This window comes from Myotis brandtii, unplaced genomic scaffold, assembly GCF_000412655.1.
Source record: "Myotis brandtii unplaced genomic scaffold, ASM41265v1 scaffold827, whole genome shotgun sequence".
In the NCBI taxonomy this organism is placed as follows: domain Eukaryota; kingdom Metazoa; phylum Chordata; class Mammalia; order Chiroptera; family Vespertilionidae; genus Myotis; species Myotis brandtii.
In genome coordinates this window covers 644729-669257 of record NW_005371360.1, presented here as the reverse complement: position 1 = coordinate 669257, position 24529 = coordinate 644729, and the positions used below count along the sequence as shown (strand labels likewise).

The 24529-nt window shown below is 43.7% G+C and overlaps 1 protein-coding gene across 5 annotated transcripts in view; it reads right to left on the bottom strand.

Annotated features, from left to right (window-relative positions):
• Positions 1 to 24529, bottom strand: part of SAFB (scaffold attachment factor B) — a 36707-nt gene that overhangs the window by 420 nt on the left and 11758 nt on the right. For 2 of the 5 annotated variants that reach the window (XM_014531882.1, XM_014531881.1), the window contains exons 3-20: positions 22065 to 22129; positions 21776 to 21979; positions 20182 to 20244; positions 16592 to 16619; positions 15151 to 15661; positions 14677 to 14726; positions 13663 to 13754; positions 11351 to 11500; positions 11188 to 11270; positions 10703 to 10842; positions 10427 to 10515; positions 8122 to 8228; positions 5409 to 5699; positions 3910 to 4047; positions 3653 to 3695; positions 1045 to 1163; positions 628 to 728; positions 141 to 207 (exon numbers count right to left, since the gene is read on the bottom strand). In XM_014531882.1, coding sequence (XP_014387368.1) covers positions 141 to 207; positions 628 to 728; positions 1045 to 1163; positions 3653 to 3695; positions 3910 to 4047; positions 5409 to 5699; positions 8122 to 8228; positions 10427 to 10515; positions 10703 to 10842; positions 11188 to 11270; positions 11351 to 11500; positions 13663 to 13754; positions 14677 to 14726; positions 15151 to 15661; positions 16592 to 16619; positions 20182 to 20244; positions 21776 to 21979; positions 22065 to 22129 — 2341 coding nt within the window. Of the gene's footprint in view, positions 1 to 140; positions 208 to 627; positions 735 to 1044; positions 1164 to 3652; positions 3696 to 3909; positions 4048 to 5408; positions 5700 to 8121; positions 8229 to 10426; positions 10516 to 10702; positions 10843 to 11187; positions 11271 to 11350; positions 11501 to 13662; positions 13755 to 14676; positions 14727 to 15150; positions 15662 to 16591; positions 16620 to 19610; positions 20159 to 20181; positions 20245 to 21775; positions 21980 to 22064; positions 22130 to 24529 lie in introns of those variants that run through there. The other 3 variants (XM_005884378.2, XM_014531880.1, XM_014531883.1) reach the window with 2 other exon arrangements.

Here is a 24529-nt window from a genome sequence, read left to right as displayed (position 1 = left end):
GACAAACCCCACACCATTTTAGAACACAGCACACTAGGGGAGGCAGTGTAATTGGGAAGACTTGAATGTTTCTAAAACTTCCCCAAGGCAAGCCAACATATGAAGAGGAGACTAGTACAGAGACCAACAGAATGCCTTACCCTGACATCCTTCCCCTGTTCATTATGTGACCTCGCCCAGAGTGACCAGACATGCTTCTCTCACCACCTGGAAGACAAGAGACACTTTTCACAAGGTACTTCCAAGCACAGAATGTAGTTTAGAAGACAATGACAAGGATTCTGGTAAGTCCAGTTCCTTTCTTGAGCCACCCAAACCAAATCTCACAGGTCTCCAGTGCATGTACAAGCACCTGACCACCACAGGGCTGTCCTCACTAAGTTACGGTGGGGAGGAGTTACCAACACCCACATCACTCTTCTGTGCCAACCCTCACTTCCCATCCCACCCCCACCCAGTCATTAAGGGGTTTCTCCTCTACCAAGCCCTGGGGAGGGAGAATAGAGAAAGCACTCCTGCTCTCAGAGGAGGGGGATTAGCAATGATTAGTGAAGAGCAGCTGTTGCTTAAGCTTTCTAGATGCTTCTCTTCATTCAGACAGATGTGTCCCTGAGAGCCAGTTCTTACCTTGCCACCTCTTGTGGTCCCTGTCTATCATGCCTCCATCAGTAGTGCCCTGCCATGCACGGTCATCCTCAATTCTTCGGCCATGGTCCCCCCAGTCACGTCTGTCCCTTGGAAAGAGACATCTCTGATTTGGGTTGTCCACATCTCTGCCTCTCAGAACAGCAACAGCAGTGGGCTCTGGAGCTTGGGGTTAGCATTCTGTGTTCCCAGCCCCCCATCCCTTCAGGCAGTGGGGACTGAGGGAAACAGGACTGGCTCTGGCCCCATGTTACTCAAAGAGCTCCAAGGTGGCCTGAGCCATGGTTGGTGCACTGAGCCACAGAGCCAGTGCTCATCACATCCCCCAAGATGGTGGGTCCTCAGCCTGTCAGCTATATGTGAGGCCCACAAGGGAACTGTGGAGTGTGAGACACAAACCTGGGTGGAGGAGGCAGTCCCCGGCCCTCGCTCATCCTCTTGTCAGAGCCATATCCACCCCACCTGTCACGGGAGTCCCGTCCATGGCGCTCTGGTCCTCCGTGGCGTTCAGGATAATGCTGAATGTTAAAGAGCCAAAATGAAAAGGCTTTAGTATTATCCCTGCATCCCAAGGCCTTTGGGGCAACAAGGTAATAAAGACAACTGCTCAGAAGCACTTGCACACCCAAGTCAACGCCCCAAGGCCTTTGGGGCAACAAGGTAATAAAGACAACTACTACTCAGAAGCACTTGCACACCCAAGTCAACGTTGCCAGGCACTCTGCACACTGCCTTATGCCACACATGCCATGCATCTCACAAGACACAGCTGCATCCCTGAAGTCTGCTCATGGCCTGGTGACGAACAGGTGCTCAAGAGTCAAGGAAAGGGCTGAGACTCACCCTAATCAGAAGGCAGAGAATTGAGGGACTGAGGGACGGAGGGGTGCTGGGACCTAGCAACTGCTCCGTGCCAAGAATGGGCCCCTGTGCTAACAATATAATCAACACCCCTGTAGAACCACAGAGTAGAAGGGCCACGAGGGATCCTTTAACACAACTCACTACTGGGCCTGGCATCATGTCCCTGATTTGCCACCGGCTCTGCACCATCAAGCGCTGGGCTGGCGCAGCCCCAGTAGTGCCTGGCCCCATTTTTCGTGCTCCATGAAGGAGGGATGAGAGAAGAAGCCCCTGTCTGCTAAAGGAACACCCATCGATGACTTTTAGGGACCAGGGGAGGTGGCTTTCCCTCCTTGATTTGCTGTTCCACAAACCCAACTGGTGACCTTAGGGGCTTTTGCCCCAGGATCACACTTGACATGAGAGGAAACTAGAAGAGAGCCCTGGTCATGAAGCCCCTCAGATGCTTGCTCCAGCAGTCCGGTCACTGCCCACAGCCATGCTCACCTACCCCTTAAGCTGGGAGCCCTCCAAGGCCATGCCCTTACTTGGAGCCCTAACTGCCACCTGGTCTCTTACCCCTAAATGTGCACGGACACCTCCACAAGAGAAGATAAGGGGGTTAATTTTACTAGGTGGACAAAATAGAGCATTGTCCCTTCAAGGGGCGAAATAAAAGACCAAAGTGTCCACCAAAGTCTGTGCTGTCAAATTAAAGAAGAGCTATTTAAAATGGACCCCTGAAATAACACTCTACAAAAGAAATTATAGCTCATGATTTACAGAGCTTCATCTGATTGTGGACAAAGAACAAGGTTTAAGAAAGAATGAATTTTTACATGTAGCCTTCTATCTAAAGACACATAAGTGGACAGAGGAGCATTTAATACAGGGAAGCAGGAATGTTCAACTTAGCAAGACCTGGTTCTTTAAAGCCCATTTCCACCTCTTCCTGGCATTTTAAAGTTTAACCAACATTCTTTTGTCCAACTAACTAGTCCATGTAACAGTTCAACAAGGCCCCGAGGGTCTGTGCTATTTCCCCTTTCTGATGTCATATGTCATCATCTGCCATTTGGGGCAGCACTAAAAACAACAAACCCTTTCAGTTTTGCATTGTCTGATGTCAGATGAAAACCTGCTATCAATAACAACTATGTGTGAGGGACTATGCAAACACTTTCTGTGCACATGTGGTCTCATTTATTCAACTACCTATGTGGTAGAATAACCTCATTTCACAGCTCGAGAATTAGGCTCGGCAAAAGTGGTGGCACCAGGCATGACCCTGGTTCTGATTCTAGAGCCTTGACAGTTTAACCACTGTGTTCAACTTCTCCACCAAAGAAAAACCGTAAGACTGGGTCTAGATTTGGCTGCATGTAAGATTTATCTCCAAGAGTAGAGAAAACAGACTCAGGCGAGGATCACAGAATTACTCCTGAGGTGGCAGAGGAACCCCTCGATATACCAAAAAACCAAGCCATCCCCAGCCACGTTCTTAGGAAATGATGGAACAGGCCGGGAAAGATGCTGGAGTCAGGGAAAGGACGGACTCATAGGACACCAATTCTGCTGACCACCACCCTGACCACAACCTTCTCTCAATCCCTTTGATTTTCCATGTAAACCACTCAAGAGTTGGGGCTCCTTGCGAAATTTCTCAATCCACATGTAAGATAGGAAAAAAAGTAGAAAACTAAGCTTATTTCCTAAGGTGTTAATTCTGCACAGAGAATGAGTGTGGACCAGAGACTGAGATGCTATCTGAGGCTCAGCAGGGAAGGCTGACCAGCGACCACAGGTACACCTGGACTCCACAATAAGGAAGTGTGGCATCTGTCAGCTATGTGGGTCACAAGGTACATTCCTACAGAGCCTTTCAGACTCACCCAAGGCTTTCTAGCATTTTACTACCAGTGCATTTAGTTACTAGGCGTGTAGAACTTCAGGTAAAATCCGAAAAGGGCTTCAGAAAACCTGCTGAGATTTCCAAACAAGACGAAGCACAATTCAAATTGTCATCCCACAAACAGCGAAGGGCTGCCCTTCTCCTTTACTCATTCTTGCACTAATGCAAAAGGGGGGAGGAGGGAAGGCTGGCAGAAGAACAAAAGAGAACTCAATGGGAAAACTTTGCCCACAAGCATAGCTTCTGATTTACCTGTCCTTCTCTTTCTCCCATCATTGACCTTGAACCTTCTCTCCTGAAAGAGATAATTGAAAAGAAACCATAAGGAGATATTGGTTAGACCACCAAATAGAAAACATCTCCTAAATTGAATCCAGTATTCCACACACACATTGTTTAAATGGATTCACGGAACCTAAAAGGGCCAACCTCACTTCCTCGCTATTAAGAATGACCCAGGACAAACGTCATCTGCATTAAGTAGGCAGGATGATGAGGGCCCAGCTAACCTGTCTACTGAGTGGTCAGGGTAGCGGCCCCGGTCTCTGTGGTCAAAGTCATGGAAGCGGTTGTAGCGGCTGAAGTCAGAATGGTAACGCTCATCCAGGGCAGCTCTCTTGGCTTCTGGCCAATAGGCATCGTCTCGCCTAGAATGGGAAGTAAGAAAGGGCTGAGTGCATTTCCCCCCTCCAAATAGACCATCTTGTGGGAACTGGTGAACTACCCCCCGAGACTACCCCTGACCCCACCACTTAACTTGATCAACAGCGTATTCTTTGCTGTACAAGCTGAGAGAGACTGGAGGGGTGACATAAGATCTGACTGAAAGCCCTGGCTGGTGTTGTTCAGTGGTTAGAATGTTGGCCTGTACACTGAAGGGGTCACGGGTTCGATACCTGGTCAAGGCATGTACCTGGGTTATAGGTTTGATCCCCGACTCCTGTTGGGTGTGTGTAGGCGGCAACCAATCGATGTGTCTCTCTCACATAGATGTCTCCCCCCCCCCCCCCCCCCCCCACTTCCCTCCATTCCACTCTAAAAATCAATGGAAAAAATATCCTCAGATGAGGATTAACAATCAAACAAAAAATCTGACTGAATGACTGTTCTATTTTGTTCAACACATCTGCTTCCCCTAGGTAGAAAAGCTTTGGTTTGCCTGTAAGAGGTGATCACACATACTCATCTGCAGAATGGCCACCATGAAGGTTGGCCTTAATCTATCAAGACAGCAAGCCAGAGGTGTTATCGGGGCTCTATAGTGTACTTCTGTGTCTTCTACCATGACACTGACTTGATCCATTAAAGACATCCAGTGGGGAGGACTTTTAGAAGTACGTGAAGTGATGTTTGAAAACACTTGAGTAGAACAGACTCCCAGCATCAGTATTCTGCACAAAGGCATTAAAAAGTCCTAAAGGAGTCTAAAGACCTCTTATAGAAGTCATGTTGTATGTTATACAGAGACCTCTTTTAGCTCATGAGGTAGAAAAAAGATAAATGCATTTGGAAACACTCAGAAAGGATCACTGCTGGGATTATCACCCAGAGTCCTCACAGCAGGGTTCAAATTTAGTCCTCTTTTTCACTAGTGGTTAGCACTTTCGTCTCACATAACACATCAATATTTTTTATAAGTTTTATTATTTGAATAGGCAAAAACAAATTACTGCAATGATTACAAAGCCTGAAAGAGGCCCAGAGCAGGTGCTCTTTGGTCTGCCTGCCTTCCCAGCTGCTCTGGGTACCTGAACTTCCTCCTCCCTCCTCAGAATCTGTTCTGGGACTGGAAGATAGTGACTTCATCAGCACAACTTTGCCCAACTATTTCCTCACTGGACCTCACACCATTGCAAATTCCCGGACCAAGTACAGGACATTGAACTGGACTGTAGCAAGTGCTTCCTTTTAAATAAGAATCCCAAGTGAACATGATTTTGGGGACCATAACACAATTCTTAATGTCATAGGTCACCCAAGGGTAGCTGGTGGGAGCAGCTCGGCTTACCGGCCATCCACATCATAGGGCCTCCGCACAGCAGGCCGCCGTTCCTGCTCATAGCGTAATTCCTGCTGACGCTGCAGCTCCTCCCGCTCTCGGTGAATGCGCTCTTGTTCCTTCCTGCGCTCATGCTCCACATGCATGCGCTCGCGCTCTAGCCGCTCCCGCTCCATGCGCTCCCGCTCCAGGCGGTGCCGATGGAAGGCCAGCCTCTCTCGGGCATACTCCAGCTGCTCCCGTTCCTCCTGCTCCCACAGTGCCTGCATGCGCTGCTCCCGCTCACTGCGCTCACGCAACCTGTGGACAGAGAGCAACAGCTGCAGGGGCCTAAAGGCCGCAGTGCTGGTGGCATCACCCAGTGGGGTGAGCTTTATGAATGCAGAGCAGCCATGGAGCACTGCAGAAATGTAGCTTGCAGGGCTGGGTCTAGACCTGCAGGACTGCTGCTCTAGCAGGAAGACCAAGGAGGAAGCCCACTGCATCCAAAAAAGCAGCAAGAGCCCGGAAACTAAAGCATTCGCTCTGCTTCCGGATGAATCCAAGACCAGCCAGGTTACAGCAAAGGGGTATGTATGGGGTCTGTAATATAAACTAAGATCTTTCTGGAGTTCAACATCTGATTCTGTAAAATTACCCATTAAAAATAAGAACAGCCCTAGCTTGTTTGGCTCAATGGATAGAGCGTTGGCCTGCAGACTGAAGGGTCCCAGGTTTGATTCCAGTAAAGGGCACATGCCTGGGTTGCAGGCTCAATACCCAGTAGGAGGCATGCAGGAGGCAGCCGATCAATGATTCTCTCTCATCATTGATGTTTCTCTCTCTCTTCTCCCTTCCTCTCTCTGAAATCAATAAAAATATTTAAAAAAAACAGAACATATTTTTCATAGCTAAGTCTGATTTAGAACCTTTGCTCTCTAAATCATGAACTTCAATTAGTCACTGTGAAACCAAGCTAGTGCAGTAGAATTAAATCATTTGATGCTGTTATATAAATTCAGGTGAATTTAACAAGCAAGGGCCTGTAACAGCTGAGTGGTCAAGTGCCGATGAGGCCATGCAGGGCCCCCGCCCCATGCTGAAGAGCCTTTCTTCTGGTAGTGATACTGATCATACTGTAGCACGTTTCCTCCAGTCTCTGTATACCTGTGAGCCTGTCACATTTCCATCTTTTGCTATGCATTTACTGACACATATTTGTACTAACAGAAATGCATAATCTTGCCTTGTTTTGTGTCTGCATTTTGGACAAAATGGCAGCTTCCCTGGTTCACGTAACACATCAGAACCCTCCCATATCCCCATCTCTATAGATTTCAGGAAGAAGCCCTTGGAGTAGGCAGGTTTACATAACCAGCACCCAGAGGCAGACCTCATGGTTGTTCCCAACCTCACAAAAAGGGACACCATATCCCCATTTTCCTGTGCATAAGTTCCTCCAGGGAGCTTTGAAGAGGTGGCATGACTGTGTCCGGACATTAGGATTTAGAACTGTGCCTATGCAGAATGTTTCCCTAGGCTGTGTGCCATGTCCACTCCCACCTCTACCAATACCCGTCTCCCACACTGTAATTCAAATGGTGGATCAAATTAAACTGGTGAATAAAAAGCTGGTCTCACTGCTGTTTTCATCTCAATTTCCCTGATCCCCAGTGAGGCTGAACCACTTTCTATAGGTTTCATGAGCACTTATATTGTCTTTGATCCATTTTACTATCAGGTTATTTTTTTCCTTACTACATTTCAAATGACTTTTATTCCCACCTGTCATATGTCTTTTGACTTTCTCTTCGGTCTTTCATTATAGAAAGGTTAAAGTTATGATTTAGTCTACTTCTCCCTCATGACTTTTCAGGCCTTCTAAAGCTAAAATTCACAAATATATTTACTTTCATATTATATGAATAATTTATTTTTATGCTTGTGTTCAGTCATCAGTTCATTTTAACTATTTTGTCAAGGATGTTGGTGAGTTGGGAGACCCAAAGGACTATCCAAAGAACAAATGACCTGAAGTCATTTTTGGGAGAGTCCATCACTAGTGGGAAATGTCATTTTTATCAGGTTAATTTCCACATGTACATGGTTTGGTTCTACTTATTTGCCAATTACATCATGAAAAGGAAAATTTCCTTTGCCCAATGCCTTTCCCTCTTAGGCATAAAGTTCTGTGTAGGACATTAAAACAAAACAGTACACCCTGTTCCCTTTCCTCTCTCTTACTTTCCTAGACTTTTTTTTTTAACTAACAATTATTTTTTAAACTACAGCTTAAAAGTTCTTTCTTGATAAGGAAAATTAACTGTCACTCAATGTGGTCAATACTATTTGTGTTTAGTTTTAAAAAAATTATAAAAATATTTTTTTCTCGGCTTATTTACGGATGAGGACATCTCAGCTCACTCAGTATCTGTCCCACCATTTCCCATTTGCATAGCTCCCGGAGCAAACTGGTGTTAACTAGCATTACTGCTCCGAGAAGCATTCCCTCTCCTGCCACTGGTCCCTTCCATCATCTTCAGGAAGAGATGAGCCTATTTACATGAAAAATAATTTGAAAAAGCCGTAAGTTGATAGTCACAGCACGGCAACTGAAAACCAAGGGGGCAAACAGGTTTAAAGAAGTTCTCCACCCACAGGGGGCTTTGAAACAGCCTTGAACACAGTTATAACCAGTTCAGGGCAGCAACCAACCAGTGAACATTTCTGGAACCTGACTCACCTGCGGGACTCGGAGTCTCTTGATTTCCGAGGCTCTTTGACTCTATCAAAGGACACAACAGACCGCTTCTCTCTGCTGGCTGATTTGCGATCCTGGCTCTTAGAAACCTGGTCATCAAGGAACATTAAGAAGTTAAGGTAGAAATGACAACAGGAACAATCATGTCCAGGTCCAAGCATCCAACATGAAGGTAAGAAATGAAGATTAACGTTTAATGAGACAATTAAGTAACAACTCATTCCCTCCTAAGGAACTTCATATTTTGCTTATAACTCAAAATCACAGATCTTCATCACCATTTAATACTAATATATAGGTGATGCAAAAGTAGGTTTAGTTTTTCATACGGAAAACAATACAATAATTAATAAATAAAAGACCAAAGAAGTATTTTTAATACTTTGTCTTTTGCATCCACAATAAATTCCTTAATCTTGTAGTTTTCATTCATAATTTAATGTGCAGTGAGTGTCCAACTGAGGCCCCTTTTGGTATGTTGGAAGATTCCTTATTTGTGCCGACTGCATTCTTTTTGAGCTCTGCCTATCTTAGCCCTGGAATCCACACTTTTATTTTGCCATTTTCTAAACATTTTTTAAAAAAAATGTATTTTTATTAATTTCAGAGAGGAAGGGAGAGGGAGAAAGAAAAACATCAATGATAAGAGAATCATTGATCGCCCGCCTCCTGCATGCCCCACATTGTCACACTGGGGATTGAGCCCGCAACCCAAGCACATGCCCTGACTGGGAATCGAACCATGAACTCCTGGTTCATAGGTTGACGCTCAACCACTGAGCCATGCCAGCCGGGCCTAAACGTTTTTAATAAAGTAAGGGTAAAGGCTAAAATATATTAAAATATTCGCAAAAACATATACAGATTTCCATAATCAAAATGTTGACTTACAACTGATGCACACTACTCAATAGCTGGAATGGTTTGTCATCTGTGCAGCACAGGGGCTAACACAACTGGCCTGAGGGTGGAATCTGGGATCTTGATGCTCAAAGTGTCCCCAGTGGACAGTTAACTGGTATGGGTGGTTCACTATGCCTGAACTGTGCAAACTATAGTTACACACAACACCTGCTTTCCTTCTGGGAGTTGGGAATTTGATACATGCTAAGTAACCAGCCCCCAATAAAAATCTTGCCTGAGACTCTAATGGGCTTCTGTGGGCAGAAGCATCACCCGTGGGTTGCTGCATTTTCACTGCTCTGTGAGCCTTCACGGGAGAGAATACAAAGGAGCCCATAAAGGGTTCCCCCAAACTCTGCCTGTCTTTCCCATGATCCACTGTGTATCCTCACTGCATCATTGTAGCCAATCTTAGCTGGAAGTACATGTATATGCTCAGTCCACGAGTCCCTCTAGTGCAGTGATGGCGAACCTATGACACACGTGTCAGAGGTGACACGCGAACTCATTTTTTTGGTTGATTTTTCTTTGTTAAATGGCATTTAAATATATAAAATAAATATCAAAAATATAAATCTTTGTTTTACTATGGTTGCAAATATCAAAAAAAATTTCTATATGTGACACGGCACCAGAGTTAAGTTAGGGTTTTTTAAAATGCTGACACGCCGAGCTCAAAAGGTTCGCCATCACTGCTCTAGTGAATCACTAAATGTGGGGGATCTTGGAGACCCACATCTATCAAAGTTATAAGGCTGTCAAAAGTTGAATGTATGAATATCAACACTGTCCATGACCCTAATGGAAGGGAGACTGAAGCGGTAAGAACCTAACAATATAGGTACTTTGTGGATTCTGTGTTCTGCAGAGCATCTGCAAGGAGACAGTACAGGATGAAGCTAAGGTGGCTGAAGGTTGGCTGGGTCACATGTAGATTAGGAATGCACGATGAAGTACTGCCGAAACTTTCAGGGCAGGCAATGAAAATGGACTGATAAACACTGGCTCAGGGAAAAGGTCAACCACTCCCATGTTTGAATCTTAAAATTAGCTTTAGAAAAAAAAGAGCAACAATTCTCATCAGAACAAAGTTAAGTATAAAGGAAAGCATTTACTTATTTATTCAGAATTTATTGGGGGGAAAAGTTAATTGGAGCCAAACTGATAGCATGTGCCAGAGAGCAAGATCTCAAATGCTCCTGAAGAAAAGCTTTTAAGTTTTCTTTCTTTCTTTTTTTTAGTTCAAGATATCTACATTTTGAAAAGGTAGACAACCTTTCTCAAATTAACCTCAGTAATTCCCTAAAACACTTAGAAATGTAAATGGAAGCAATGTCAAATGAAAAAAACTGCTAAATACCCTAGTTAGAAAATCAATACTCACTCTCTCTTTGGATCCCGATGTTTTGACACTAATAACAGGCACACCTTTAGATTTATCCATTACTACAGTCCGCTCGGTTCCTCGACTACCTACAGGAAGAAAGGTGTCAGTGTTAAGGTAAGAAACAAGAAACATCCAAATGAGAAAAAAATACTGAACTCTATGGAAAATAAATCTAGTTTGTGTTGCCAACTGATGACAGCAAACCAACAAACCACAACAGCCAGGAGCAGAACTCAAAGTGAGCTCTTACATATTGATTAGGCGGTAGGCTACCTGATTTTGTGGTTCGAGATCGCTCTGAAGGGCCAGGTTTCTGATCATCTGGATCTTTACTCTTTTCTCCACTTCCATCTTCACCCTTTTTAGCATCATCTTTTCTGTCAGCTTTATCTTCCCTTTTAAGGTTTGCTGATCTAGGTAAGACCCCAAAACAAAGAAGTGTGTTAGATCAGGTATTCTGATAAACAAACCAGCCACTATCAGATTCTTGCAATGAGCACCAAGTGCCAAGAAGGAGGCTGCCTCAACTGGCATCAACAAGACAACAAAGAACAAGGAGCCCATCCTGCTTTCCCCACGTGCCCCTGGATTAAGGAAATCCAGCACAACGACTGGTGCCGGAACCCCCTTACAACAAATGGGAAAAACAAACGGGGTCAGGGGCCTCGTGCTCTTCCCTATCTATGGAGAACTTGAAGGATGTGAAACAAAGAAAAGAATCGTCTTGGCCACAATTTCCTTAGAGAAAAGAATAATACCTGTCACTGGTGCTGGACTTCTCTTTTTTCCCTTCACCTTCTCTTTTGTCAGAGGTTTTCTTTCCAGCAGGCTCATTTTTTGCCTGAAAAATAGAAGCAAATGGAAGTATTACCTTACTGTGTCCTCAAATAGTCACAGTCCTGGAAGAAAATGGCCCTTTACCTTTTCCACTGAGATCATCTTCCCGTGGAGCTCAGTCTTGTGCAGGTGGTTAATGCATTTTGTGGCCTCTTCCGCTGTGGACATTGTCACAAAGCCGTAGCAGCGAGCTCCAGGACTCCGAGCATTTGTCACAACCTTGGCACCCACCACCTCAAAGGAAAAGCACAGAAATAGGTCTCGGACACGAAACCCTCCCACACAGTCATTACGGTTCACACTGCTTTCCTCTGATCTACCCCAAGTCAGGCCTCCTCCCTGGTATGAGGGAGGAGAAAACCCTGTCACCAGGTGCCTGAAAAGAGGCAGATGACTGGGGAAGATAATGCTAACGTCTTGCAGTTAACTACTCCAAGGACCTCCTCCACTTATGGCTGTTCCTCCAGGCAATCAGGATGGCAGTGTGGCAAAAGCAAGATGAAGGCAGAGTTCTGCAAATATTCCTTTAACATTATCTCAAACTTGTAAAAAATTACTCTGAATATATAGTCATAGATGTGAGCAGCAAATAGAAAGACATATCTATATAGATGGCTATCGACATAAGAACAAGTTTGCAACGAGCACTCTGGAAGGCAGAATCCATCTCACTAGGGATAACAACAAGTTCATTAAGATGTTTGAGGCACTAAAGGTACACCCTCACATACTGAGTAATTCCTCCAAACATTTCAGCAAGCTGATGTCAGGCACCAGGTTCAGGAGAAGCCCCATAGGAGCCAGTATTCATCCTTATTTTCCACAAGGAATCTTAGCCCCAAAGGAAGGTTTCAGAGTGGTCTAATTCTGTGTTCAATGAAACCTACAATGCTCCCAAGAAGCCATGGGCCTCAGAGTGACATTTCCCTGTTGAGAGAACCCTTCTCCTCTGAGGGCCACAGGGGAAAGAGGAAAGGGCTCAACCTGGATTACTGAGGCGCAGGGAGTCATCAGCTATTTCTATCACCATGGCATGTTTAATTTTCCCTTTGTAAGCTCTTGGACATCAATAACCCAAGGTAAATACTGTTGGTTTGATCTCTTATAACTTGCTCAAGCCTTAAGGTGAACAAGGGCCTGTACCAAGTTTTACTTAGGCTTGCCCCAAAAGCTGACTCTAAGAGACAAGGAGCCCTGGATGTAATTTATTTGGGAGGCGAGTCCAGGAGGCACAGGGAGAAGGTGAGAAAAAAGGGAGGAAAGCCAACACAAGTGCCCTAACAAACAAGGAGCTGTAGTGGAAACCTGGGGGGGGAGGCTGGTGCATGAGCGTCTATCAATCACTGCCATCACCAAGAGCTGACGAGGGAGGGAAGAGAGAGGGGCTTGGGGTGCAGAGGGGAAGTGGCCATAAATGCTCCAGCTGTGGGTAAAAACGGTATGAGTGCCCTGATCAGGGTGTGTGCAAGAGGCAACACAATCGATGTGTTTCCCTCACATCAGTATTTCTTTCTGTCTCTCCCTCTCCTTTCCACTCTCTCTGAAAATCAATGGAAAAAATATCCTTGGCCTTAGCTGGTTTGGCTCAGTGGATAAAGCATGGGCCTGTGGACTGAAGGGTCCCCAGTTCAATTCCAGTCAAGGGCACATGCCTGGGTTGCGGGCTTGATCCCCAGTAGGGGGTATGCAGGAGGCAGCCGATCAATGATTCTTTTCTCTTATCATTGATGTTTCTATCTCTCACTCTCCCTTCCTCTCTAAAATTAGTAAAAATATATTTTTTTAAAAAATCCTGTGAGGAGGATTAAAAAACAATTTAAAAAATCAGGCTACAGATGAGGGCCACAGGCAGGGCATCCATAGCTCTGCTATAGCTACATACCATCTTCAGGAGGCAGCAATGGAAGGTCCCCCGGTGTACAGATGATACAGAAGGTCCCATAAGGAAAGTGACATGAACCTGGCCACACAACTGTGAGTGGCAGAGCTGGAACCTGTCACTGGTCAAGATGCAAAGGCCTTGTATGTGTACAGCCTCAATTGTGCTGTCCTGCAGTTACCACTGTCTCACAGAAGTGCTGACAGCATCTCTCAGCCCTGCCCTTTGCTACAGCCCCTGCAGCCCTTCTTGGGTTTAAGTCCTGAAGCCTTAAAAAAGTGGTAGCTTGGGGGCAGAGGATGAGGGAGAAGAAATACAAAGTAGAGGGGGTCTGGGAGCTTCTACAGATCTGTCACCTCTACACATAGAGGGGTAGGTAATCCTGCACAGGCCATGAGCTGTGAGCTCAAAGAACAGCAAAGTGTCAAAGTGGTCACTGAGAGGACAGTAATCTGCATAGAAAGGCTATAGTAAATTTGGCTTAAAGACATCTTCTCCAGAAAACCCTTGGTCTTACCTTTCCATATTTGCTGAAAAGATTCTTCCAATCTGTAGCTCTGGTGGTGGAAGAAAGTCCACTAACCCAGAAATTTCTACAACTGCTACGACCTATTTAAAAAAACACAGCGTCTGGTCAAGAATATAATTCATACAATATCCTGAGTCTTAGTCATTAGAAACCACATATATTCCCCCAACTTGTCCAAGATACCAGCAGCCCCCAAAGCCCACTGTCCTTTCACAACTGGAGTGACACACTAGGCCCAACAGGACCTGCAGCAATGCCACTTACAACAGCAAGCCAGGAGCTGTTAAGATCATGGAGATTCCCTCAAAGTTACCAAACCACATCATGAAACCCAGTGAGGTGGCTCTTGAACAAAGAATGCTGATATCTGTGTCAAAACACGTCGGGGCTCCTTTCTGGTGACACATACCTACCCCAGTTATGGTTCTTTCTTTTTTTAAATATATTTTATTGATTTTTTACAGAGAGGAAGGGAGAGGGATAGTCAGAAACATCGATGAGAGAGAAACATCAATCAGCTGCCTCCTGCACGCCCCCTACTGGGGATGTGCCTGCAACCAAGGTACATGCCCTTGACCGGAATCGAACCTGGGACCCTTCAGTCTGCAGGCTGACGCTCTATCCACTGAGCCAAACCGGTCAGGCTATGGTTCTTTTTATAACACTGATTATGAATGAATCTGGATAGTAAAATTTCAATTAAAGAAAAAAATTGTAATAAAGAGGTAAGGTGCTGATAAAGCTGAAATACCAGGTAACCCCAGGATATCTGACACCAGATCATTTTTTTCCATTTCCAAAGTGCCCTCGTGAAAACAAGGGCCTGCATGACATTAATACATCAACCCGGAAGAACTGGCCTGCTCCCCACTACCCAGGACATGCAGAGTGAAGAGCAGGAGCGGAAAAAGGCCCCATGTAAGACACACAGACACATCTGGCTGAGAAATGCACTAATATACCACACTAGTGCTGAGGCCGCATACACTGCAAGAGACCTACCTTTGTCCTCTTTGGAAAGCCGTTTTGTATCCGAGTCATCTTCGACAGAACTAGAGAGAAAAAAGAATGTCACTCCAGGAGGAAGAAGCAGAGAGGAAACCAACTCAAAATGATAAAATATGTGCTGAGGTTGCATACCTACCCGAAATTTAGTTCGGAAAAAAATGATACCCCGACAAACTTGTATTGGAAATCTGACCTAACCATAAGATTTCACACCCACAGGAGTTAATTAATTCGGCTGGGCTAAAGATAATTAGGAAGAATTAAAGAAAACAACCATGACAGGTTGAGAAAAGAAAAAAGATTATATAATCAGTTTAAAATAAACAAAGAGAAATAAAACATTCTTTAGAGGTAAACTACAGTTTCATCAGTCTGGCTGGCCAATTGTAGAAAAAACAGCTTATGTGTGTCATTAAACGACCAATGAAAAGGAGATAGCGTCTGGTCTAAAACTGAGAAAAAACAAACCTCATTTTCTGATCAGCGCCCTCACTGGCTGAGGACTCTTTAGGAGCCGGAGGGACTTCATTACAAGCTTCAAAAGCAAACTTCTTCACGTCTTCTTTGCTATCTCTGGGGTCTGGGCTTGAGGCTTCCTGGGGCGCTTCTGCGACCTCCTCGCTAGAGGCTTCTGTGCGCTCTGAGGCTTTACTACTCTGCTCAACTGGCTCCTCTAGCCCTACAGGCTCACAGTCCATCCTCTCGTCACCGCCTGTCTGCTCCACGGGCTCCCTTTTCACTACCGCTAACAGGGTGTCTGCCTCGCTCCACTGAGCTTGTGCTGTTGACTCGCTGGCCAAATCTAAATCACCCTCCTCCGGGTGGCCGCTGCCAAAAAGGTCCTCTTCCTCCGCAAGCTTTCTGTCTGGCCCCACGCTACTTGTATCCTGTGCAAATGGCTGCTCCAGCTCGGAACCTTCTTCTTTTACTGGCTCAGATTTACAAGTTTCCCCCAAAATGTCGAGTATTTTCTCATTTTCTACGGATTTAACAGGAATAGAATGGCACAAGGTTTAATTACCAGGGAAATAAAGCAATCACAAATGTGGAACTGGCACGGCTGCCACACTAACACGAAGAGAACTGCTAGCTACACAGAGATTGGAAAACCCGCGGGTACACACGTTACACTGGTTACACTACCTGCACTCCAACCGACTGCTAGAGTAAGCTGCCACGCTACATGGAAGAGAAAAGCATCCCAGAGATTTAACCCCAAAACCTTCTGGCTGATTCTTGACAGTCTTCATTCTGTCGTCGTTTACATATGACTCTTCCAAATTTAGCTTCCAAAGTCCAAGTTGCTTAACTGAATGTATGACCATTCACTGAACAGCTCAATTTCCAAATTTCTTTGAATTTCTTTTAACAGAACAGTCCAACATGACAATCAGAATCTCTTCCATCGGTGCTCTGAGATATTTGAAGTCCAGAAAGTGAATAGTATTTGTTTGGAATTCTCATGAAGAAACTCTTTCCTCTTCTGGAATCCAGTTATGTCTCAATGTTTTAAAATTTATCTCCCTACCTCTACCTGCACTGCCTGAATTAAAAACCATAAAGTTAAGGTACTGTCCAATATCACAAGATCTGTTTTGTGGGGTACAGCAGTATTAGCTCGAGAGGCATGCAAACTCTTTCTACATGCATTTAAGTGCCATTTATATTTAAAAAGGCATGAGATCTCATAAATACATTTTGCAAAATGAGAAATTAGCCACTTTCACAGATCTGGTGATATGGCTGGGTTTCCAATCTCTATGATCCTGGTATGTTCTGGATCGTAAACTTTTAGAACAATGTATACTATATTATGGCAACTTTTTAAAATTTAAGAATTCAAATTAGAGAAGGTGGAAAACTAGAATGATTCCAAACCCCCGCTGATAAATTTTTCATTGAACAGTACCTGGCTCCAAGGATGGCTCTTCAATTTCCTGCGAAAAAAACAAAAATAAATAAAATAAAATAATAAGATTTGTGCTAGATAGCAGTAACTAAAAGGGAAATTTTTAAAACACAGGCTAGAGCACTCACAAATGCAACTGGGGGAGAACTTGCTGGTGAAGGAAGAGCCCACACAGCTGGCATTCCAGCTCCTTCCTCTGGGCCCATACCCCACATTTCAGGCTACTCTCAAGGAACCTGGTATCTGGTTTTCATTTTTTGTTGTTTCCCCAGTGTCTGGCAACATTTCACTTTTCATGGTGATGAACTGATCACATGCCTATCTGTCCCTCTAGGCCAGCGGTTCTCAACCTGTGGGTTGCGACCATCGGAAAACACATATAGCATATCAGATATTTACATTACGATTCATAACAGTAGCAAAATTACAGTTATGAAGTAGCAACGAAAATAATTATATGGTTGAGGGTCACCACAACATTAGGAAGGTTGAGAACCACTGCTCTAGGTGGAACTCTTAAGTGCAAGGAGAGCAGTGTTTTCATTTTTCTACTTTTAGTGTCTAACAGAATGCCTGACACATAGCAAACAATCAGGTTTTCATTAATTAATATAGCATTAGTTTAGAATATTCACAAGACTGAGGGAATACAGGCACATGTCATTAAACTGTTATTTCGCAGTTGTATCACAGCTACCCCTTTGTCACCTGAGAGTGCTCCAGGATTACATTTATCTCCTACAATCAAGGTCCCCACTGGGCCAGGTCCAATTCCCAAATATCCTTCCAGTATCACAGCTACCCCTTTGTCACCTGAGAGTGCTCCAAGATTACATTTATCTCCTACAATCAAGGTCCCCACTGGACCCTTCTCAGGAAGCCCTGTCAATTTAGACCATTGTTATCCCTCACCTACAATAGCCTCTGGTTTACTATTCCCATCTCCATCTGTCTGCACTTTTGCCACCATGGTGATCACATGTCCCTCTGTGGCCTAAGGGCTTTAGCAATGGCCTCTCACACCACCTCCCTCCCCAACAGGCCCACTTGTACCCTGACCTCACTCCCAGCCAAGTCTTACATTTAGGTCAGGGGTCCTCAGCTCATAGAAAGGTCATCCTGAATGGCTTCAAAGGCTGCTCCACTAATGAAGGGCCTTTCTCTCAATATGTAATCCCTGTTCCCTACCTCTGTACAAGGTACATTATTCTAGAATTCCAGTCAATATGGATGAGCACTGACTAGGTTCCAGGTGCAAATTTAATTTAAACACCTCATGTATACATATATTAATCATTAGACAGTACTAGCAGGTTGGAACTATTAGTATCATCTTTCTTCTTAGATTCGGGGACTGGCACAGAGTGATTGATAAACATGCTCAAGAACACACAGCACACAGAGCCCAGATCTGAGCAAAGGCTGTGTACCAGTCAGGCCAATTCCCAATGCTCTGTTTATGTGTGTACTCCACGCATGGAGGACGGGCCCTGTGAGGATGGAGACCAGTCTTTCTTCTCACTCATGTCTGTATCCACACCATCGCGTCATAGGTACTTCACATATACCCCATAAATGGTTGTGGATGGTCTGTATCTTCCCCTGGGAATAGACCTGCCATTCTAGGAAGCCCTAGGAAATTGTTCACTTTATTCATAGTTTCATTTAACTATTAATCAATTTGTTTTTAACATAATATATGCCACTTTGGGAAGTAAAACTCTGAGCAAAACAAAGGACCACTCCAGGCAGAACAATTCTCTCAACTTTTTCCAAAGAAAAAATGAATATATTCCTATTTGTCTCTGGAAAGGGTTATATGCTTTCCATTTTAACTTGGGAGTCTTCGACCTAGAACAAAAACTCAATGAAACAACCAGACCTGGCTCTTCCTTTCTTTTCATAGGGATAAATAAAATGCATCTCTTCACAGTTGGAGAGACATCAGCCCTAAAGTGAGCTGGGTTCCACGAAGTTTTATTTTTTGAGGTTTGCATACTCCTTGAGGCTGGGGTCACTTAACCAGTGACAACCAACCCTGCCCTGCCTGGCAGAGCAAATGGAGATCTTATCTGAAAAGTGTTCTAATTAAGAAGCACAGTTGACATTAAAAAAAACAATAAAAACAATCAAGGACTGAAATAAGCTAATTGTGTTTTCATTTCCTTAGAACAGTTTCTATTAAAGCCCTAGCCGGCTTGGCTCAGTGGATAGAGCGTTGGCCTGCAAACTGAAGGTCATGGGTTTGATTCTGGTCATGGGCATATGCCTGGGTCGCAGGCTCGATCCCCAGTAGTGGGTATGCAGGAGGCAACTGATCAATGATTCTCTCTCATCATTGTTGTTTCCATCTTTCTCTCCCTTCCTCTCTGAAATCAATAAAAATATATTAAAAACAAACAAAACCAAAAAAGTTTCTATTAAAAATTAGACGCAAGCCCTAACCGGTTTGGCTCAGTGGATAGAGCGTCAGCCTGCAGACTGAAGGGTCCCAGGTTCGATTCCGGTCAGGGGCATGTACCTTGGTTGCGGGCACATCTCCAGTGGTGGGTGTGCAGGAGGCGGCTGATTGATGTTTCTCTCTCATTGATGTTTCTGACTCTCTATCTCTCTCTCTTCCTCTCTGTAAAAAATCAATAAAATATATTTAAAAAAAAAAAATTAGACGCAAGCCCTGGCCAGCTTCTCAGTGGTTAAAGCTCTGGCCTGCGCAAGGAAGGGCTGTGAGTTCAATTTCAAGTCAAGTGCATGTACCTGGGTTGCATGTTCGATCCCTGGTCTTGTTTGGGGCGTGTACGGGAGGCAACCAGTTGATGTGTCTCTCACATTAATGTTTCTTTCTCTCTGCACCCCGCCCCCTCTAAAAAAAAAAAAATTAATGGAAAAAATATCCTTGGGGGAGGATTAAAAAAAATTTAAAAATTAGACTCAAGTAAGTTTATTCCAACAGTTTACATACATATAAGTCTGGCAGAAACATTAAAAGGAAACTCAAGACCCAAATTTATTGAAATCATACCTGTAAGTTAGTCCACATCTCATCTGTTCTCATCTAAGGTTTAATATTTACACAGATGGTAATGAAACAGTCAAGATGATATAGTAATCAAAAAAATTCCTTGCATTTTCCATAAGAAATACTCCCAAAGGCAGAAATAGAAGCCTTGGAATCCACCTGTCCCAGCTGTGATGTCTGTGCTCTGCCCACCCTACCACCCCCTGCATCCTAGTCTGGACCCCATCAATCTTCCTTAGGGAGGGAGCCCCCCTTGCTATTTGACCTAACAGTCTTTCTGCAGAGGATGCCCTCAGCAATCAAATCAGCAAAAAACTTTCCCAAATATGCCCTCTCAGTTACAGGGAAGCCATAGTAATTGAGTGGGAAGTCAAGATGCTGAGTCCTTTGCAACAGGTACATTGTATTTAGGGGAAGGGGAGCAAAACCCTCTCTAAAGATGCTGACAAAGTAGGCAATGTTAACAAACCTTGAATGACTTTTCCTTGGGAGTGCAACACATTGTCTGCAGTGGTTTCCAGAAACTGTAGTATAACCACTGATGCTATAATTATTGAGAGACACAACAATTTACCTGTAATATAGTGAAGTCAGATGATGAAGTATCTAAGTTATTTATAGTTTCTCTGTCCTCTAGCTGTAAAATAAACAGAGAAGACAGTTTAATACATCAATAAGGTAACATAATGGAACATCTATACAATAAGAAGTAACAGCCATGAAAAATCACTTATGACAGCCCTGGCCGGTGTGGCTCAGATGGTTGGGGGCTGTCCCGTGTACTGAAAATTTGATTACCAGTCAAGGTGCATGCCTGGGTTGTGGGCTCAATCCTTGGTAAGGAGCTTGCAGGAAGCAGCCAATCAATGTTTCCCTCTCAGATTGATGGTTCTCTCTCTTTCTCCCTCCCCATTCCTCACTCTCTAAAAATCAATTTTTAAAAATCACCTGACAAAATTCTGAATACAGTGCAGAAATCAAAAGAGCAATATAGTGTGATTCTGCTGGGGGTTTGGAACCTACCCCCATGGATAAGCGGGGCTACTGTAGTACATAGACTTTACAAGTAGATTGGAGCATAAGGTTTGGAGACTACTCTTCAAGGAACAATGCCCAGAATCAGGTGTTGGAGTGAATTCTTGGACTTCAGTGGCCACCACCACCTTCCCGAAACCTGGATGCCAATGACAATGGGGCTGTTGCCCCTGAGGTGGCAACTGCCCCGAATGGAATGGCATCTCTGAGAACCCTGCCTCCTACCATTATCAACTCCCAAATCAGAGTATGGGGACAGAAGCAGAGGACTGGAAAAGCCCCAGTGATCCATCACTTTTTCTGTATACCTAGCAAATTTGTCCTCATAAAAGTAAAATAATAAATGGTACCAAGACAACATGGTGCATGAGTTAAGTACATGGACTCTTGAATTGGTCTGGTCTTAATTCTTATCCTCTTATGATCCTGGAGATAGTTCTTTACTTTTTAAACCCCCAATTTCTTCAACTAAAAATGGGCATAATCCCACCTATTTGTCATACTGTTGTTTTAAAAAACAGCCCAGGCCAGCGTGACTCAGTGGTTAGAGTTGGCCATGCCCAAAAGGGTCTCAGGTTTGATCGCGGGTCCTATCCTGGCCCTGTCAGGGCGAGTGAGGGAGGCAACTAATCAATGTCTCTCTCCCCTCCTGCCCTCCCTTCCTTTCTCTCTAAAAAATAAATGGGAAAAATATCCTCAGGTGAGGATTAACATCCCTCCCAGACCCCCCACCAATTAAAGAACATAATGCCTAATGCCTGGCAGACAGGCCTTCAATAATGTCCCTGAAACGTTTATTTAGCATTCTGCAAATGTACAGCATATACTCCACTTCTCAAATATTATGACATTTGAGGACTTGATGCACTCAGGGCACATTCTAGAGCAGTGGTTCTCAACCTTCCTAATGCCGCGACCCTTTAATACAGTTCCTCATGTTGTGGTGACCCCCAATTTCATTGTTACAAATTGAACATAATTAAAGCATAGTGATTAATCACAAAAACAATACGTAATTATATATGTGTTTTCCGATGGTCTTAGGCGACCCCTGTGAAAGGGTCGTTTGACCTCCAAAGGGGTCACGACCTGCAGGTTGAGAACCACTGTTCTAGAGACTACCGAGTACCTACAGCATGTTCTTGAAGCTGCTCAGGAAGCTCTTTCATTTCTCCCTCTAGCTCTCTACTATCAGACAGAGACTCTGGGAGATTATCAGCGTCATCGTCTTCCACACAATCTACAACACTTCCATTATCGATTTCTGCTTCATCTAACACGCTGATATCCATCATGTCAATGTCCTGCAAGTTCTCCAAACTGGCTTCAACATCCTCCTGTGACATAACAAAACATAACCATCAACAAATGAACTGCTACTGGTCCATCACTGAGCAGAATCACTGTCAATGCTACACATACCTGTCCATCCCCAGAATTTTCCTCCAGCCCATTATCTTCCACACCTTCTTCTTCTGGTTTACGTCCTGAAGAGATAATTGTCAAAGCAGGAGATTAATAACATGCATTTTCTAGAAGCAATGCATTTTTTTTGAAATATTTTTATTGATTTCAGAGAAGGGAGAGGGAGAGAGAAACATCAATGATGAGAGAGAATCATTGATTGGCTGCCTCCTACACACCACCTACTGGGGATCAAGCCCACAACTTGGGCATATGCCCTTGACCAGAATTGAACCCGGGACCCTGCAGGCTGATGCTCTATCCACTGAGCCAAACCAGCTAGAGCCAGAAGAAATAATTTTTGACTTTTATAGGCCCTCAGCACTACAGAAATGGCCACCTAAAACACCTGTGGTACTTGTTAAACTGAAAGACACTGTGTAATCCAGGAATGGTGAGGCTATTCTGGACAAGGCAGACCCCCTACCACCTAAGCAGACGAGATTCTATTCTTATCCAGTGGCTGTGGATGTGGAAGTATGAGGAGCTGGAAATTGGTTCTTAGTAAGGTGAAAGCAGGACAGACCTTTCTCAGGCCTGGCTTTCTTATCAAGTGGCTTTGGTTATAGGGAGAATAGTATCTTATACAAATGTGCTGCTTTTTACGTAAGAAACACGAAGCATGTTTTCCCACAGAAACAATGACATAAAGCAAAACATAAATAAGCAGGAGAAAGCCTGGCCAACGTGGCTCAGTGTTGACCTATGAACCAAGAGGTCATGGTTCAATTCCCGGTCAGGGCATATGCCTGGGTTGCGGGCTTGATCCCCAATGTGGGGCATGCAGGAGGCAGCCGATCAATGATTCTCTCTTGTCATTGATGTTTCTATCTCTCTCTCCCTCCCTTCATCTCTGAAATCAATAAAAAATATATATATTTAAAGAAAATAAAAGCCAGTAATAACTACTACCTAGAGTTAGCTCTCATGTTGTCACACACTGACGTATACAGATGTCTTCCAATATTTTGCTATGAATAGACTAGATGTATTATGTTTATAAAAATGGCACTGTACTGTCATTTTATAATCTTTTCACTTAACATGTTGTGAACATATGTCCATATTCTTTTGTTGTTGTTGTTAATCCTCACCCGAGGATATTTTTTCCATTGATTTTTTTTTTTTCTAGAGAGTAGAAGGGAAGGAGAGAGGGAAGAGTGGAAGAAAGGAGAGAGGGAGAGAAAGAGTGAGAAATATCAATGTAAAACACATCAATTGGTTGCCTCCTGAACACACCCCTACTGGGGCCAGGGATCAAACCTACAACCTTTCAGTGTATGGACTGATGCTCTAACCATGAAACCACATGGGCCAGGAAGTCTCCATATTTTTTTAAAAATATATTTTATTGACTTTTTTACAGAGAGGAAAGGAGAGGGATAGAGAGTTAGAAACATTGATGAGAGAGAAACATCAATCAGCTGCCTTCTGCACACCTCCTACTGGGGATGTGCCCGCAACCAAGGTACATGCCCTTGACTGGAATCGAACCTGGGACCCTTGAGTCCGCAGGCCGACGCTCTATCCACTCAGCCAAACCGATTAGGGCGAACCTTGTAATTTTTTTTCTTTCTTTTTAAATCTTTAACCAAGGATATTTTTTCCATTGACTTTTATTTTATTTATTTTTATTGTGAACTGTTTATAACAGTTCACAGAGGGCAAGACTATTGGCACTTTCATCTAAACAGCAGTATATAGGTGGTTATTTAAAATGAGCAAAATAGAAACATGTAAATAATAACAGAAATGACAGAGCTGAAGCAGAATGAAAATTATTAGGCATAACAAAATAAAAAAATTTATGGGGAAAATAAATTTTTGGTCTCTAGAGTTAGGTTTGCTAAAATTAAATCAATTCACTATTTTACTTTTAAATTTTTGTTTTTCAATTACAGTTGACATGCCATATCATATTAGTTTCAGGTGTACCTGATTGACTATTTTCAATGTGAATGAAGCATAAAGGAAACCAAAGATATGACAGTTGAATGAAATGCATGACCCTGGATTTTCCTTTTGAATTAAGAAGAACATTACTGGAAAAAATGTCTAAATCTAAATAAGGTCTAAGCTTAGATAACAGCATTGTATCAAAGTTAATTTCTTGATTTTGTGAACTAATGCCATGTAATGTCCTTGCTGTTAGGCAATACTGCATGTAGTATTTAAGGCAAAGAGGCACATGCTTGCAACTTATTCTCAAATAGTTCAAAAAAAACAACACATACATACATACATACATACACAAACAAAAGACCCAGTAGCACAGTACAGGTAATAGCTTAAAAAGCAGGAGAAACCAAGATGGTGGCATAGGTAAACACCGGAGTTTGCTGCCTCGAACAACCACTTCAAAAATACAACTAAAAGACGGAATGGACATCATCCAGAACCACAGGAAGGCTGGCTGAGTGGAA